This window comes from Pongo abelii, chromosome 18 (genome assembly GCF_028885655.2).
Source record: "Pongo abelii isolate AG06213 chromosome 18, NHGRI_mPonAbe1-v2.0_pri, whole genome shotgun sequence".
Classification (NCBI taxonomy): Eukaryota; Metazoa; Chordata; class Mammalia; order Primates; family Hominidae; genus Pongo; species Pongo abelii.
Genome location: NC_072003.2, coordinates 26,027,830 through 26,040,726, shown reverse-complemented (window position 1 = coordinate 26,040,726; position 12,897 = coordinate 26,027,830). Strand labels below are relative to the sequence as shown.

The following is a 12,897-nucleotide window of genomic DNA, read 5'->3' as shown; positions in this document are numbered from 1 at the left end:
TGGCTGTGGCCCAGTGGGTGAATGGATCTCAGACTCGAGGGTAGGAAGATACTCCAAAGTCCTTTATTTATTTAGCTTTCTGAATCGGTAATTACATTCGTGTGATTAAAAACTTATTTATTTATTGTTTTGTTTTTGTTTTTTTTGAGACAGAGTCTCGCTTTGTTGCCCAGGCTGGAGTGTAGTGGTGCGATCTCGGCTCAATGCAACCTCCACATCCTAGGTTCAAGCAATTCTTCTGCCTTAGCCTCCCGAGTAGCTGGGATTACAGGTGCCTGCCACCGCACCCAGCTAATTTTTAGTAGAGACAGAGTTTCACCATGTTGGCCAGACTGATCTGGAACTCCTGACCTCAGGTGATCTGCCCACCTCAGCCTCTCAAAGTGCTGGGATTACAGGTGTGAGCCACCATGCTGGACTATTTATTTATTTTAGAGACAGGGTCTCACTCTGTCACCCAAGTTGGAGCACACTGGCATGACTGTAGCTCACTGTAGCTTCGACCTCCTGGGTTCAAGCGATCCTCCTGCCTCAGCCTCCTGAGTAGCTCAGTCTATAGGCCTGAGCCACCATGCCTGACCAAAGAAATTTTTTTTTTTTAATTTTTATTTTTTAAATATAAAAGGCTTAGGCTGGGTGCAGTGGCTCACACCTGTAATCCCAGCACTTTGGGAGGTGGAGGCGGGTGGATCACCTCAGGTTAGGAGTTCACAACTAGCCTGTCCAACATGGCAAAACCTTATCTCTACCAAAAGTATAACAAATTAGCCAGGTGTGGTGGCATGCGCCTGTAATCCCAGCTACTTGGGAGGCTGAGGCAGGAGAATCATTTGAACCTGGGAGACGGAGGTTGCAGTGAGCAGAGATCACGCCACTGCACTCCAGCCTGGGCAACAGAGCAAGACTCCATCTCAAAAAAAAAAAAAAAAAAAAAAAAAAAGCTTTACAGTGAAAAATCTCCCTCCTACCTTCCCCACGTCCTCTCAGTCTCTGAATAACAGGTGGCCATCATTATTAGTTACTTATATGTAATTCCAGAGTATATTCACTTCCTAGGACTTCCTTAAGAAATTCCACAAACCAGTTGGCTTATAACAACAGAAATTTGTTCTCTCACAGTTTTGGAAGCTAGAAGTCCAGAAATCAAGTCGTCAGTAGAGCCATGCCTTCCTCTGAAGGCTCGAGGGGAGAATCCTTCCTTGTTTCTTCTGGCTTCTGGGGGTTGCTGGCAATCTTCAGCGTTCCTTGGCTTGGCTCACTGAAATCTCTGTCTCCATCTTTCCCTTGTGTCCCTGTCTCCCTGTTTCTTCTGCTCTTATAAAGACAGCAGTCATATAGGATTTAGGGCCCACCTAACATCCAGCGTGACCTCATCTTAATATAACTATTTTTTTTTTTTTTGAGTCTTGCTCTGTCATCCAGGCTGGAGTGTACTGGCGGGATCTCTGCTCACTGCAACCTCCACCTCCCAGGTTCAAGCAATTCTCCTGCCTCAGTCTCCTGAGTAGCTGGGAGTACAGGCGCTTGCCACCACACCTGGCTAATTTTTGTATTTTTAGTGGAGATGGAGTTTCACCATGTTGGCCAGGCTGGTCTTGAACTCTTGGCCTCAGATGATCGATTCACCTGTCTTGGCCTCCCAAAATGCTGGGATTACAGGCGTGAGCCACAGTGCCCAGCCAGTATAATTAATTATATCTTCAAGGACCCTATTTCCAAATCAGATCACATTCTGAATGGACGTGAATATTGGGAGGATATTGTTCAGCCCCGTACACAGTTTCCATATGCAAATATGAAATAGGCTCCTGTTTTCACCCTGCTTTTTCCTCCAAAGTTAGCATCCTACACACATACTCCTGAACCTAGTGTTTTTCACTTGACAGTGTCCTGTAGACATTTTACCTCAGTGGTATAGAGATAGTGTCCTGATTCTTTTTTTTTTTTTTTTTTTTTTTTAATTTGAGACAGAATCTCGCTCTGTCACCCAGGCTGGAGAGCAGTGGTACAATCTCAGCTCACTGCAACCTCCACCACCCGGTTCAAGCAATTCTCCTGCCTAAGTCTCCCGAGTAGCTGGGATTACAGGTGCCTGCCACCAAACCCGGCTACTTTTTTTTTTTGAGATGAAGTCTCGCTCCTGTCCTGCAGGCTGGTGTGTGATGGCATGGTCTTGGCTCACTGCAACCTCTGCTTCCTTGGTTCAAGCAATTCTCCTGCCTTGGTTCCCTGAGTAGCTGGTTTTACAGGCACCTGCCACCACGCCTGGCTAATTTTTGTTTTTTTTTTTTTTAGTTGAGACGGGGTTTTACCATGTTGGCCAGGCTGGTCTCGAACTCCTGACCTCATGTGATCCACCCACCTCGGCCTCCCAAAGTGCTGGGATTACAGGTGTGAGCCACCATGCCCGGCCTAATTTTTGTATGTTTAATGGAGATGGGGTTTCGCCATGTTGTTCTCAAATTTTTGACCTCAAGTGATCTGCCTTCCTCAGCCTCCCAAAGTGCTGGGATTACAGGTATAAGCCACCAGGCCCAGCCAGCTCCCCGATTCTTTTTGACAGCTGCATAATGTTCTGTTATATGTGTGGGGCATACCTGTGCACTATTGGTGGACATTTGGGTTGGCTGTATTCTTTTGATATCACAAAAATTGCTGTAGTGACTGGCCTTCTGCTTAATGGGTGGAACCTCATGAAACTGCTATTTTGGAAGGTCATAAATAGTAGAATATTGGCAGTTTCTTATGGTTCAGTCAGATTACATCATTTGACATGTGGGCAGGGGGTCGCCCACTGCAGTTTTTGGTGAGGAGGAGGTTTGGTTGGAAGAGAGGATTTTTCACTTTTTTGTCTCTCTCTATAATCTCTCTCTCTCTCTCTCTCTATATATATATGTATATATATGTGTATATATATATACGTATATATGTGTATGTATATACGTATATGTATGTGTGTATATATACGTATATATGTGTGTGTGTGTATATATATATATATATATATTTTTTTTTTTTTTTTGAGACGGGCTCTCGCTCTGTTGCCCAGGCTGGAGTGCAGTGGCACAAACTTGGCTCACTGCAACCTCCGCCTCCCAGGTTCAAACGATTCTCCTGCCTCAGCCACCCAAGTAGCTGGGATTACAGATGTGCGCCACCACGCCTGGCTAATTTTTGTATTTTTAGTAGAGATGGGATTTCACCATGTGGGCCAGGCTGGTCTCGAACTACTGACCTCAAGTGATCTGCCCACCTTGGCCTCCCAAAGTGCTGGGATTACAGATGTGAGCCACCACACCCGGCCTTTCTCTCGAATCTCTATGCTCATTCAGCCAGTGGTGTGCTGGGGAACATTTAACAATTGACTCTTGGAGGTGGGAAGGAAATGTGTGCCCATATATATGTAAATACATTAAATTTTGCTAATTTAAAGAATACGTAGGCTGGGCATGGTGGCTCACACCTGTAACCCCAGCACTTTTGGAGGCCAAGGCAGGAGGATTGCTTGAGTCTGGGAGTTTCAGACCAACCTGGGCAACATAGGAAAACTCCATCTCTGCAAACCCCCCCATCCCCCAAAAAAACAAATTAGCCTGGCGTGGTGGCACCTGCCTGTAGTCCCAGCTACTTGGGAGAGTGAGGCGGGAGGATAAAAACCATACACTACAGGAGTTTGAGGCTTCCGTGAGCTATGATGGAGCCACTGCACTCCAGCCTGGGCAAAAGATCAAGACCCTATCTCAAAAAAAAAAAAAACAAGAAAAAATAATATGTGGTATACGGTTTACAAATAACAATGAAAAGTAAATTTCATATCATCAACTCTCACACAATACTTGCACTGATTTTTGCAAACTCTTATACCCATAGCCAACCTATGGTTGCAATTGATGGAGAAGTGTAGTTCTGACATAAATGAGATGAAAGTGAAATTAACAAAGACCTGTGTTAGAACTGGAACTTCATTTGCCTCTGATGTGAGCGACCTCCTTCCTGAATCAGATGGTAGTTTTAAATACTGGAAGGATATTTCTTCAATTTGCTGTACTCGTCACAATAGAATAGCTACAGGCATGACCCACTTGTTAGTTTCATCTGCAATGTTCATGTTTTCCACCCTTTTCTTACAATCAAAAAAACAGTAAATCAAACCCTGATTTGCAGCATTGTCTGCTTACTACCAGGTAAGTTATATGTGACCCAGCAGTTTCACTCATAGCTATAAACCCAAAAGAATAAAAACACACTTTCACACAAAAACTTGTACACAAATCTTCATAGCAGCATTATTCATAATAGCCAAAAAATGGAAAACAACCCAAATGTCTGTCAGTGGATGAATGGATAAGCGAAATGTGATACATCCATACAATGGACTATTATTTGATCATAAAAAGGAATGAAATATTGATATGCGCTACAACACAGATGGACCGTGAAAGCACTGTGCTAAGTGAAAAGAGTCGCAAAGGACCACATATTGTGTGACTATTATTATGAAATGTCCAGATCCAGAATAGGCAATCCATAGAGACAGAAAGTAGACTAATGGATGCCTAGTGCTGAGCGGAATGAGGAGAGTAGGGGTAGAGGGAGATTGACAGTTAAGCGGCATGAGATTTCTTTTTGGATTGGTGAAAGTATTCTGAAATTGACTGGTGATGGCCATACAGTTCTGTGAATATACTAAAAACTATGGATGTGTACTTTCTTTTTTTTTTTTTTTTTGAGACGGAGTCTCTGTCACCCAGGCTGCAGTGCAGTGGCTCGATCTTGGTTCACTGCAATCTCCGCCTCCTAGATTCAAGCAATTCTCGTGCCTCAGCCTCCTGAGTAGCTGAAATTACAGGCATGCATCACCACGCCTGGCTAATTTTTGTATTTTTAGTAGAGACGGGGTTTCACCATGTTGGCCAGGCTGGTCTCAAACTGCTGACCTCGAACTGCTGACCTCAGATGATCCACCTGCCTTGACCTCCCAAAGTGCTGGGATTACAGGCATGAGCCACCCAGCCCAGCTGTGATGTGTACTTCTGATGCAGGGCAGGCAGGCCCCCACATTGGAGCTTAGCCCAGGAGGGTTTTTTGCCTCACCCAGAAAAGAATTCAAGGGTGAGCCAAATGTAGAAGAAAACAGCTTTATTGAAGTGGCAGTGTTATAGCTTAGGCAGTGGTACAGCTCCATGACTGCTTCTACGGAGCGGGGCTGCCCCACAGGCAGTGTGCTGAGATTAGCAGCTTAGGGCAGTTCTGCAGTCAGATTTATACCTACTTTTAATTGCATGCATATTAAGAGGCGGTTTATTAAGAAATGTCTAGGGAAAGGGTAGTAACTTCTAGGTTGTGGGGCCATAGCCATAGAAACAGGCAGTAACTCTCAAGTGTTGCCCTGACAATGGTAAACTGACATGGTGCACTGGTGGGCGTGTCTTATGAAAAGCTGTTTCCCCACCCCATCCCTGTTTTGGCTTGTCCTTGATTTGTTCCAGTGTCTGAGCCAAGCCTCTGGAGTCAAGTGCCCCCTCCTATCTCACTTCTATAGCCTCCCAACCCAGAGCTCTCAAAAAACAGGGTGAAGATTGAGTAGTGAGATCTTGGCAGCCCTCGAGTGTAAGCCTCATTCACTCTTCTTTCTCCTTCTTTGGTTTGTATCAACAGGAGACAGAAGAGAACAAAACCAAAGGATTTGATTACTTACTGAAGGCCGCTGAAGCTGGCGACAGGCAGTCCATGATCCTAGTGGCGCGAGCTTTTGACACTGGCCAGAACCTCAGCCCAGACAGGTACTGCAGCTGTCGCCCAGGAGGAGCTGGTAGGAACCTGGGCTGCAGGTGGGCGCTTGCCCTCGGTATCAGCACAGGCCTGAGTTCCAGTCTTGGCTGCCCCATGACCAGTCCAGCAACCATGGGCAACTTATTTTACCTCCCTGGCCTCAGTTTCTTCACTCCCATGTTTCTTCACTCAGTTTACCTCCCATATTGTAAACTGGGAGTAATTATAGCACCTGTATCCTGGGGTTGTCCCATGAAGGGTAAATGAGATGATGACTGTAACTCTCGCAGCGCCTGGCACATGAAGCACGTGGTATGGCCGGGCGCGGTGGCTCATGCCTGTAATCCCAGTACTTTGGGAGGCCAAGGCGGGCAGATCACTTCAGGTCAGGAGTTCAAGACCAGGATTGCCAACATGGCGAAACCCTGTCTCTACTAAAAATATAAAAGTTAGGGCCAGGCATGGTGGCTCACGCCTGTAATCCTAGCACTTTGGGAGGCCGAGGAGGGCGGATCACGAGGTCAGGATTTCAAGACCAGCCTGACCAACATGGTGAAACCCCATCTCTACTAAAAATACAAAAAAAAAAAAAAAAAAAGCCGGCCTGGTGGCACACACCTGTAATCCCAGCTACTCAGGAGGCTGAGGCAGGAGAATCGCTTGAACGCGCGAGGCAGAGATGGCGGTGAGCCAAGATCGAGTCACTGCACTCCAGCCTGGGAGACAGAGCAAGACTCCCTCTCAAAAAAAAAAAAAAAAAAAAAGATAAAAGTCATGTGATACGAGGCAGCCACTCTAACCAGTATAGGAAATGATTTGCCTGAGGAAAAAATCTGAAAGAATATGCAGCATCCAGGTCAGAGTGGGTATCCCTAGTTAGGATTATGGGTGCTTTTAATTGACTTTTCCTACTTATTATTGTATTTTAGAAACAGGGTCTCGCTCTGTCACCCAGGCTGGAGGACAGTGGTGCCATCATAGCTCACTGCAGCCTCTACTCCTGGGCTCAAGTAGTCCTCCCGCCTCAGCCTCCTGAGTAGCTGGGACTACAGGCATGTACGACCACACCCAGCTAAATTTCTAAATTTTTGTAGAGATAGGGTCTCACTATGTTGTTCAGACTGGTCTCTAACTCCTGGGCTCAAGCAACCTTCCCTCCTCAGCCTCCCAGTGGGATTACAGGTGTGAGCCACCACGCCTGACTAGGGCAGGTATTTTGGCTCTATTTTATGGGTGACTAAACTAGTTCTGAGATGTAAAGGGGCTTGCCCAGGGTCAAATATTTAGCAAGTGGCAGAGCCAACTTACATCTTCTCACCCCTCCTCTGATGTACTGTCTACTGGCATGGAGGAGAGGTAAACAAAAAAGACTGACATGATTGTATTAGGTCAAATGTCAGTGTATACATACGGTGCCCATTGAGTGCACTGGGGAAGCACATCATGCATCGGGTGGGGCCTGGAGCTGGGCACCAAGTATTTGCATCTGTGCTTTCTCTTCCTGGCCTTTGTCTACCTTTTATTTCTATTTGAGGTGGTAGGTTTTTATTGATTTGTAAAAGTTCTTTATCTATTAAGGCTATTAACCCTTTGGTATACTTTTCTCTTTATTTTTTATTTTTATTTTTTAGTTATTCATTTATTTATTTTTGAGATGGACTCTCACTCTGTCGAACAGGCTTGAATGCACTGGCTCAATCTCAGCTCACTGCAACCTCCACCTCCTGGGTTCAAGTGATTCTCCTGCCTCAGCCTCCCAAGTAGCTGGTATTACAGGTGCCTGCCACTGTACCGGGCCAATTTTTATATTTTAAATAGAGACAAGATTTCACCATGTTGGCCAGGCTGGTCTCAAACTGCTAACCTCGGGCAATCTACTACCTGCCTCTGCCTCCCAAAGTGCTGGGATTACAGACCTGAGCCACCGCTCCCGGCCTTTTTATTTTATTTTTGAGACAGAGTCTTTCTCTGTCTCCCAGCCTGGAGTGCAATGGTGCAATCTCGGCTCACTGCAATCTCCACCTCCCAGGTTCAAGCAATTCTCCTGCCTCACCCTCCCCAGTAGCTGGGACTACAGATATGCATCACGATACCCAGCTAATTTTTGTATTTTTAATAGAGACAGGGTTTCACCATGTTGGCTAGGCTTGTCTCGAACCCCTGACCTCGGGTAATCCCGCCTGCCTCGGCCTCCCAAAGTGCTGGGATTACAGATGTGAGCCACCATGCCTGGCCTATTTTTTATCTATTTATTTATTTATTTTTGAGACAGGGTCTGTCACCCAGGCTGGAGTGCAGTGGTGTGATCATAGCTAACTGCAGCTTTGACCTTCTGGGCTCAAGTGATTCTCCTGCTTAAGCCTCCTGAGTAGCTGGGACCATAGACATGTGCCACCCTACCTGGCTAATTTTTATAATTTTTTGTAGAGACAAGGGCTTGCTATGATGCCCAGGCTGGTCTCAAACTCCTGGCCTCAAGCAGTCCTCCTACCTCAGCCTCCCAAAGTGCCGGTATTACAAGTGTGAGCCGCTGTACCTGGCCACATTTCACTTTAAAAGACTTATTTTTTTCAGATATGTCTACCATAGATAGAGGGAGGGCACAGGTTGCCACATAATGACCATTGTTCACTGGGTTTGGGGACACACTGGTTTTTAATATTTATTTAGTTAAATCTATAAAAAATAATTCTTTATTGCTTCTGCTCTAGTCATTTCCTTATTCTTCTTCCTCATTCAAAGCAGTTCCAACCGCTCCCATGCAAAGAACATTAATTAAGGGCCAGCTATGGGTAAGGCAGGGCTCTGTGCAGGCCCAAATTTGCATTTAAGGGATTCAGGCCCCAGAAGTTAACCATCCAATAGGGGAAGGAGAAGGTGCTGGAAACGCCAAGGAAGGATGGACGCCCTTGCCAATGGGATAGCATTGGGTTGGGGTGGGCAGGGCTCAGCGATTAGGCCTTTCCCATATAATGTTTTCACACCAATTTTGCTTTGCCCTTAAGACCAGGGAAGGTCAGAGCAGAAAATAGAGAAATAATCTAGTCTAGTGTCTCCTAGTCAGTGTTGAAACCCAGCCCAGCATGGTGGCTCATGCCGGTAATCCTAACACTTTGGGAGGCTGAGGCGGGTGGATCACGAGGTCAAGAGATTGAGACCAGCCTGAACAACACTCTGAAACCCCGTCTCTACTAAAAATACAAAATTAGCTGGGTGTGATGGCAGGTGCCTGTAATCCCAGCTACTTCAGCTACTTGGGAGGTTGAGGGAGAAGAATCACTTAAACCCAGGAGGCGGAGGTTGCAGTGAGCCAAGATCACATCATTCCACTCCAGCCTGGGCAACAAGCATGAAACGCCATCTTAAAAACAAAAACAAAAACAAAAAGTTTGTTGAGCATGTCACCAATAATTTTCAAATGGTCCATTTTTTAAATTTAACTTTTATTTATTTATCTATTTATTTATTTGAGACACGGTCTTGCTCTGTCACCCAGGCTAGAGTGCGATGGTGTAATCATAGCTCACTGTAGTCTCAACCTCTCAGGCTCAGGCTATCCTCCCACCTCAGCCTCTCGAGTAGCTGGGACCACAGGCACGCACCACCATACCCAACTAACTTGTATTTTTTGTAGAGCTGGGGTTTTGCCATGTTGCCCAGGCTGGTCTCAAACTCCTGGGCTCAAGAGATCCTCCAACCTAGGCCTCCCAAAGTGCTGGGATCACAGGCATGAGCCATATCTGGCCATTTTTTAATAAGATAAAATAAAGTCAAGGTTATTTCTTGAGCACCATCCCAGACAGCCACTTGCTTGTATTTTTTCATTTGCTAGACATTTATTGAGACAATGCTGTTTGCCAGACCCTGGGAATGCAGTAGACAAATACAGCAAAACAGACAAGGGTCTCCTGCCTTCATGGGGCTTACATTCTAGTCAGGGGACACCATGATAAACAAGTGAATAAGGAGAATTAAAGATTTTGGTAGTTGTTGTAAGAAACAGTGTTTGGGGGCAGAATCTCTAAAGAGGTGATACGTGAGCTGAGATTGGAGGGATGATGAGTGCCTTAGCCTGTTCTGTGCTGGTAACAATACCTGAGGCTGGGGAATTTCTCATGAACAGAAATTTGCTGGCTCTTAGTTCTGGAGGCTGGGAAGTCTAATATCAATATGCCGGCATCTTGCAAGGGCCTTCTTGCTGTGTCATCACATGGCAGAAGGGAAGGAAAGAGGGAGAGCAGGTCAAGCACAGTGGCTTATGCCTGTAATCCCAGCACTTTGGGGGGCTGAGGCAGGAAAATCACTTGAGTCCAGGAGTTCAAGCCCAGCTTGGGCAACCTGGTAAGAGTGTGTCTCTATAAAAAAATTTTAAAAATTAGCCGGGCGTGGTGACATGCCCCTGTCATCCCAGCTACTCAGGAGGTTAAAATGGAAGGATTGCTGGAGCCCAGGACTTTGAAGCTGCAGTGAGCTATGATTGTGCCACTGCACTCCTGCCTAGGCAACAGAGTGAAACCCTATCTCAAGAAAAGAAAAAAGAGAGAGCAAAAGGGGGCTGAACTCGCCCATTTATAACAAATCCACTTTCCTCGTAATGGCAGAAATCCATTCATGAGGGCAGAACCATCAAAGCCCAATCACCTCTCAAAGATCCCACCTCCTAATACCTCACAATGGCAAGCAAATCTCAACATGGGTTTTGGAGGGGCCACACGTTCCAACCAGAGCAAGGAGCCAGGTGCAGAAAGAGTTGGAGGAAGAATCTTCCAAGGTGAGGGACCGGTGGGTGCAAGGGCCACAGAGCAGGCAGGAGCAGGCATGTTTGGGGAATGGACGGCAGCCGGTGAGCCTGGTGCAAAGGTAGATGAACAGGAGACCGTCTTGGAGGGCAGCGCCTGTCAGACAGGGCCTCAGAGGGCACCATGGCAGCAAGGCAGGGACAGCAAGTCATCAGACCTATTGCTCCTGGAATGTTTCACGAGACCTACAGGCCTGCTTATCTGTGTTGCTGTATTTGCTCTTTCCTAATGTACTATACATAGTTACTCACACGGATTACACCCAAAGAAAAAGAGCCCTCTGCCCTGTTTGCTGTGTATTCTGTGGTGCGTGGGTTTGGCTGGAACCTGTGTGTGCCCTGGCTGGTCTGGCCATACATGGGCTGCAGTAGGAGGAGTTGAGGGTCAAGGGACAGAGCTGGAAGAGGAGACTCAGCTATTCTGGGGTGAGTTCTGCATTGCGCTGGAGGCAATTTTGCATAACAAAATTCACAGCTGGCCGGCACAGCAGAGCATACAGTGATTGCCATTAGTGCAGATGGCTCTAGAGGCCTCTGAAGAGGACCCCGCCCCCAATCCGCTTCTCTACAAGTCAGAGGGCAGCTTAGCTAGGACACTCAGTCATTGCTAATGCTAGCTTATGGCTGCCTCTGTGCAGACTATAAAAATGGGCCCCTTCCTCAAGGGGGTATCCTAGCTAAGCTGCCCTTTACTTTCATCTATGGGAAAATTGTTGTAATATACTGATTTTATTAAGGAAAGCAACTTGATTGCTCTTTTTTTTTTTTTTTTTAAACACAGGGTCATACTCTATTGCCCAGGCTGGAGTGCAGTGGCATGATCATAGCTCACTGCAGCCTCTAACTCCTGGGCTCAAGCTATCCTCCCACCTCAGCCTCTGGAGTAGCTGGGACTACAGGTGTCCATCACCACACCAAGCTTTTTGTGTGTTTATTGTATTTTTTAATTTTTGTGGGTACATAGTAAGCGTGTATATGGGTTACATGAGCTATTTTGATATGGGCATGGAATGTGTAATAATCACATCAGGATAAATGGGATATCCATCACCTCAAGCATTTATTCATTGTGGTATAAATGATCTATTTATACTCTTTTGGTTATTTTAAAATATACAATTACATTATTTTTGACTATAGTCACTGTTTTTTTTTTTGTTTTTGTTTTTTTGTAGAGACAGGGTCTCTCTACGTTGCCTGGGCTGGTCAGCTGCTCTCTTAATAAATATTGGCCGAGCACAATGGCTCATGCCTGTAATCCCAGCACTTTGGGAGGCCGAGGCGGGTGGATCACTCGAGGTTAGGAGTTCGAGACCAGCCTGGCCAACATGGTGAAATGCCGTCTTTACTAAAAATACAAAAAATTAGCTGGGCATGGTGGCACGCACCTGTAATCCCAGCTACTCAGGAGGCTGAGACAGGAGAATTGCTTGAACTTGAGAGGCGGAGGCTGCAGTGGGCCGAGATTGCACCACTGCACTCCAGCCTAGGTGACAGAGCAAGACTCTGTCTCAAAATGAATGAATGAATGAGTGAATGAATGGATGAATGAATATCACAGTATGAAGGTGCCTCATAGATGTATTGGCCTTGGGCAAGATAGGTCGTGAACCATAGGTGGTGGCCCTGCTGGGATCCCTGACTCACCCCTCCTGCTGGAAGGCCCTCCTCCCACCGCCCTGTTGCGATGGTAACCTCCACCTTTCCCTCTGTATCTCCTGGCAAGGTGCCAAGACTGGCTAGAGGCCCTGCACTGGTACAACACTGCCCTGGAGATGACGGACTGTGATGAAGGCGGTGAGTACGATGGAATGCAGGACGAGCCCCGGTACGCAATGCTGGCCAGGGAGGCCGAGATGCTGTTCACAGGAGGCTACGGGCTGGAGAAGGACCCGCAGAGATCAGGTAGGGCCTGGCAGACCTGCCCCTGGGCTGCGCCAGGGCCAGGCAGGGAGGGACCTAATTTACATTCCACTGGGGGTTATTTATGACAAGATGACAGGCTGAATCTTCTCCAGGGAGGGGAATTTATGGAGCTAGTATGAAGATGAACATTGTTATTTTAATGGTTATATATTACGGCTTTATAGGGGGTTTTTGCAATTTTAAAAACTGAATTGAGATTTTCATAACAAAATTCACCATCTTAAAGTATATAGTTTAGAGTTTAGTAGGCGGGTTTTCCTTTCCTTTTCTTTTCTTTTTTTTTTTTTTTGAGACGGAGTCTCGCTCTATCGTCCAGACTGGAGTGCAACGGCATAATCTCGGCCCACTGCAGCCTCCACCTCCCGAGTTCCAGCGATTCTCCTGCCTCAGCCTCCTGAGTA

General features: G+C 46.4%; 1 protein-coding gene across 3 annotated transcripts in view; it reads left to right on the top strand.

Annotated features, from left to right (window-relative positions):
* Positions 1-12,897, top strand: part of EEF2K (eukaryotic elongation factor 2 kinase) — an 83,590-nt gene that overhangs the window by 62,767 nt on the left and 7,926 nt on the right. For all 3 annotated transcript variants that reach the window (XM_002826216.4, XM_054533634.2, XM_063717208.1), the window contains 2 exons: positions 5,659-5,783; positions 12,297-12,475. In XM_002826216.4, the coding sequence (XP_002826262.1) occupies positions 5,659-5,783; positions 12,297-12,475 (304 nt within the window). The remainder of the gene's footprint in view (positions 1-5,658; positions 5,784-12,296; positions 12,476-12,897) is intronic.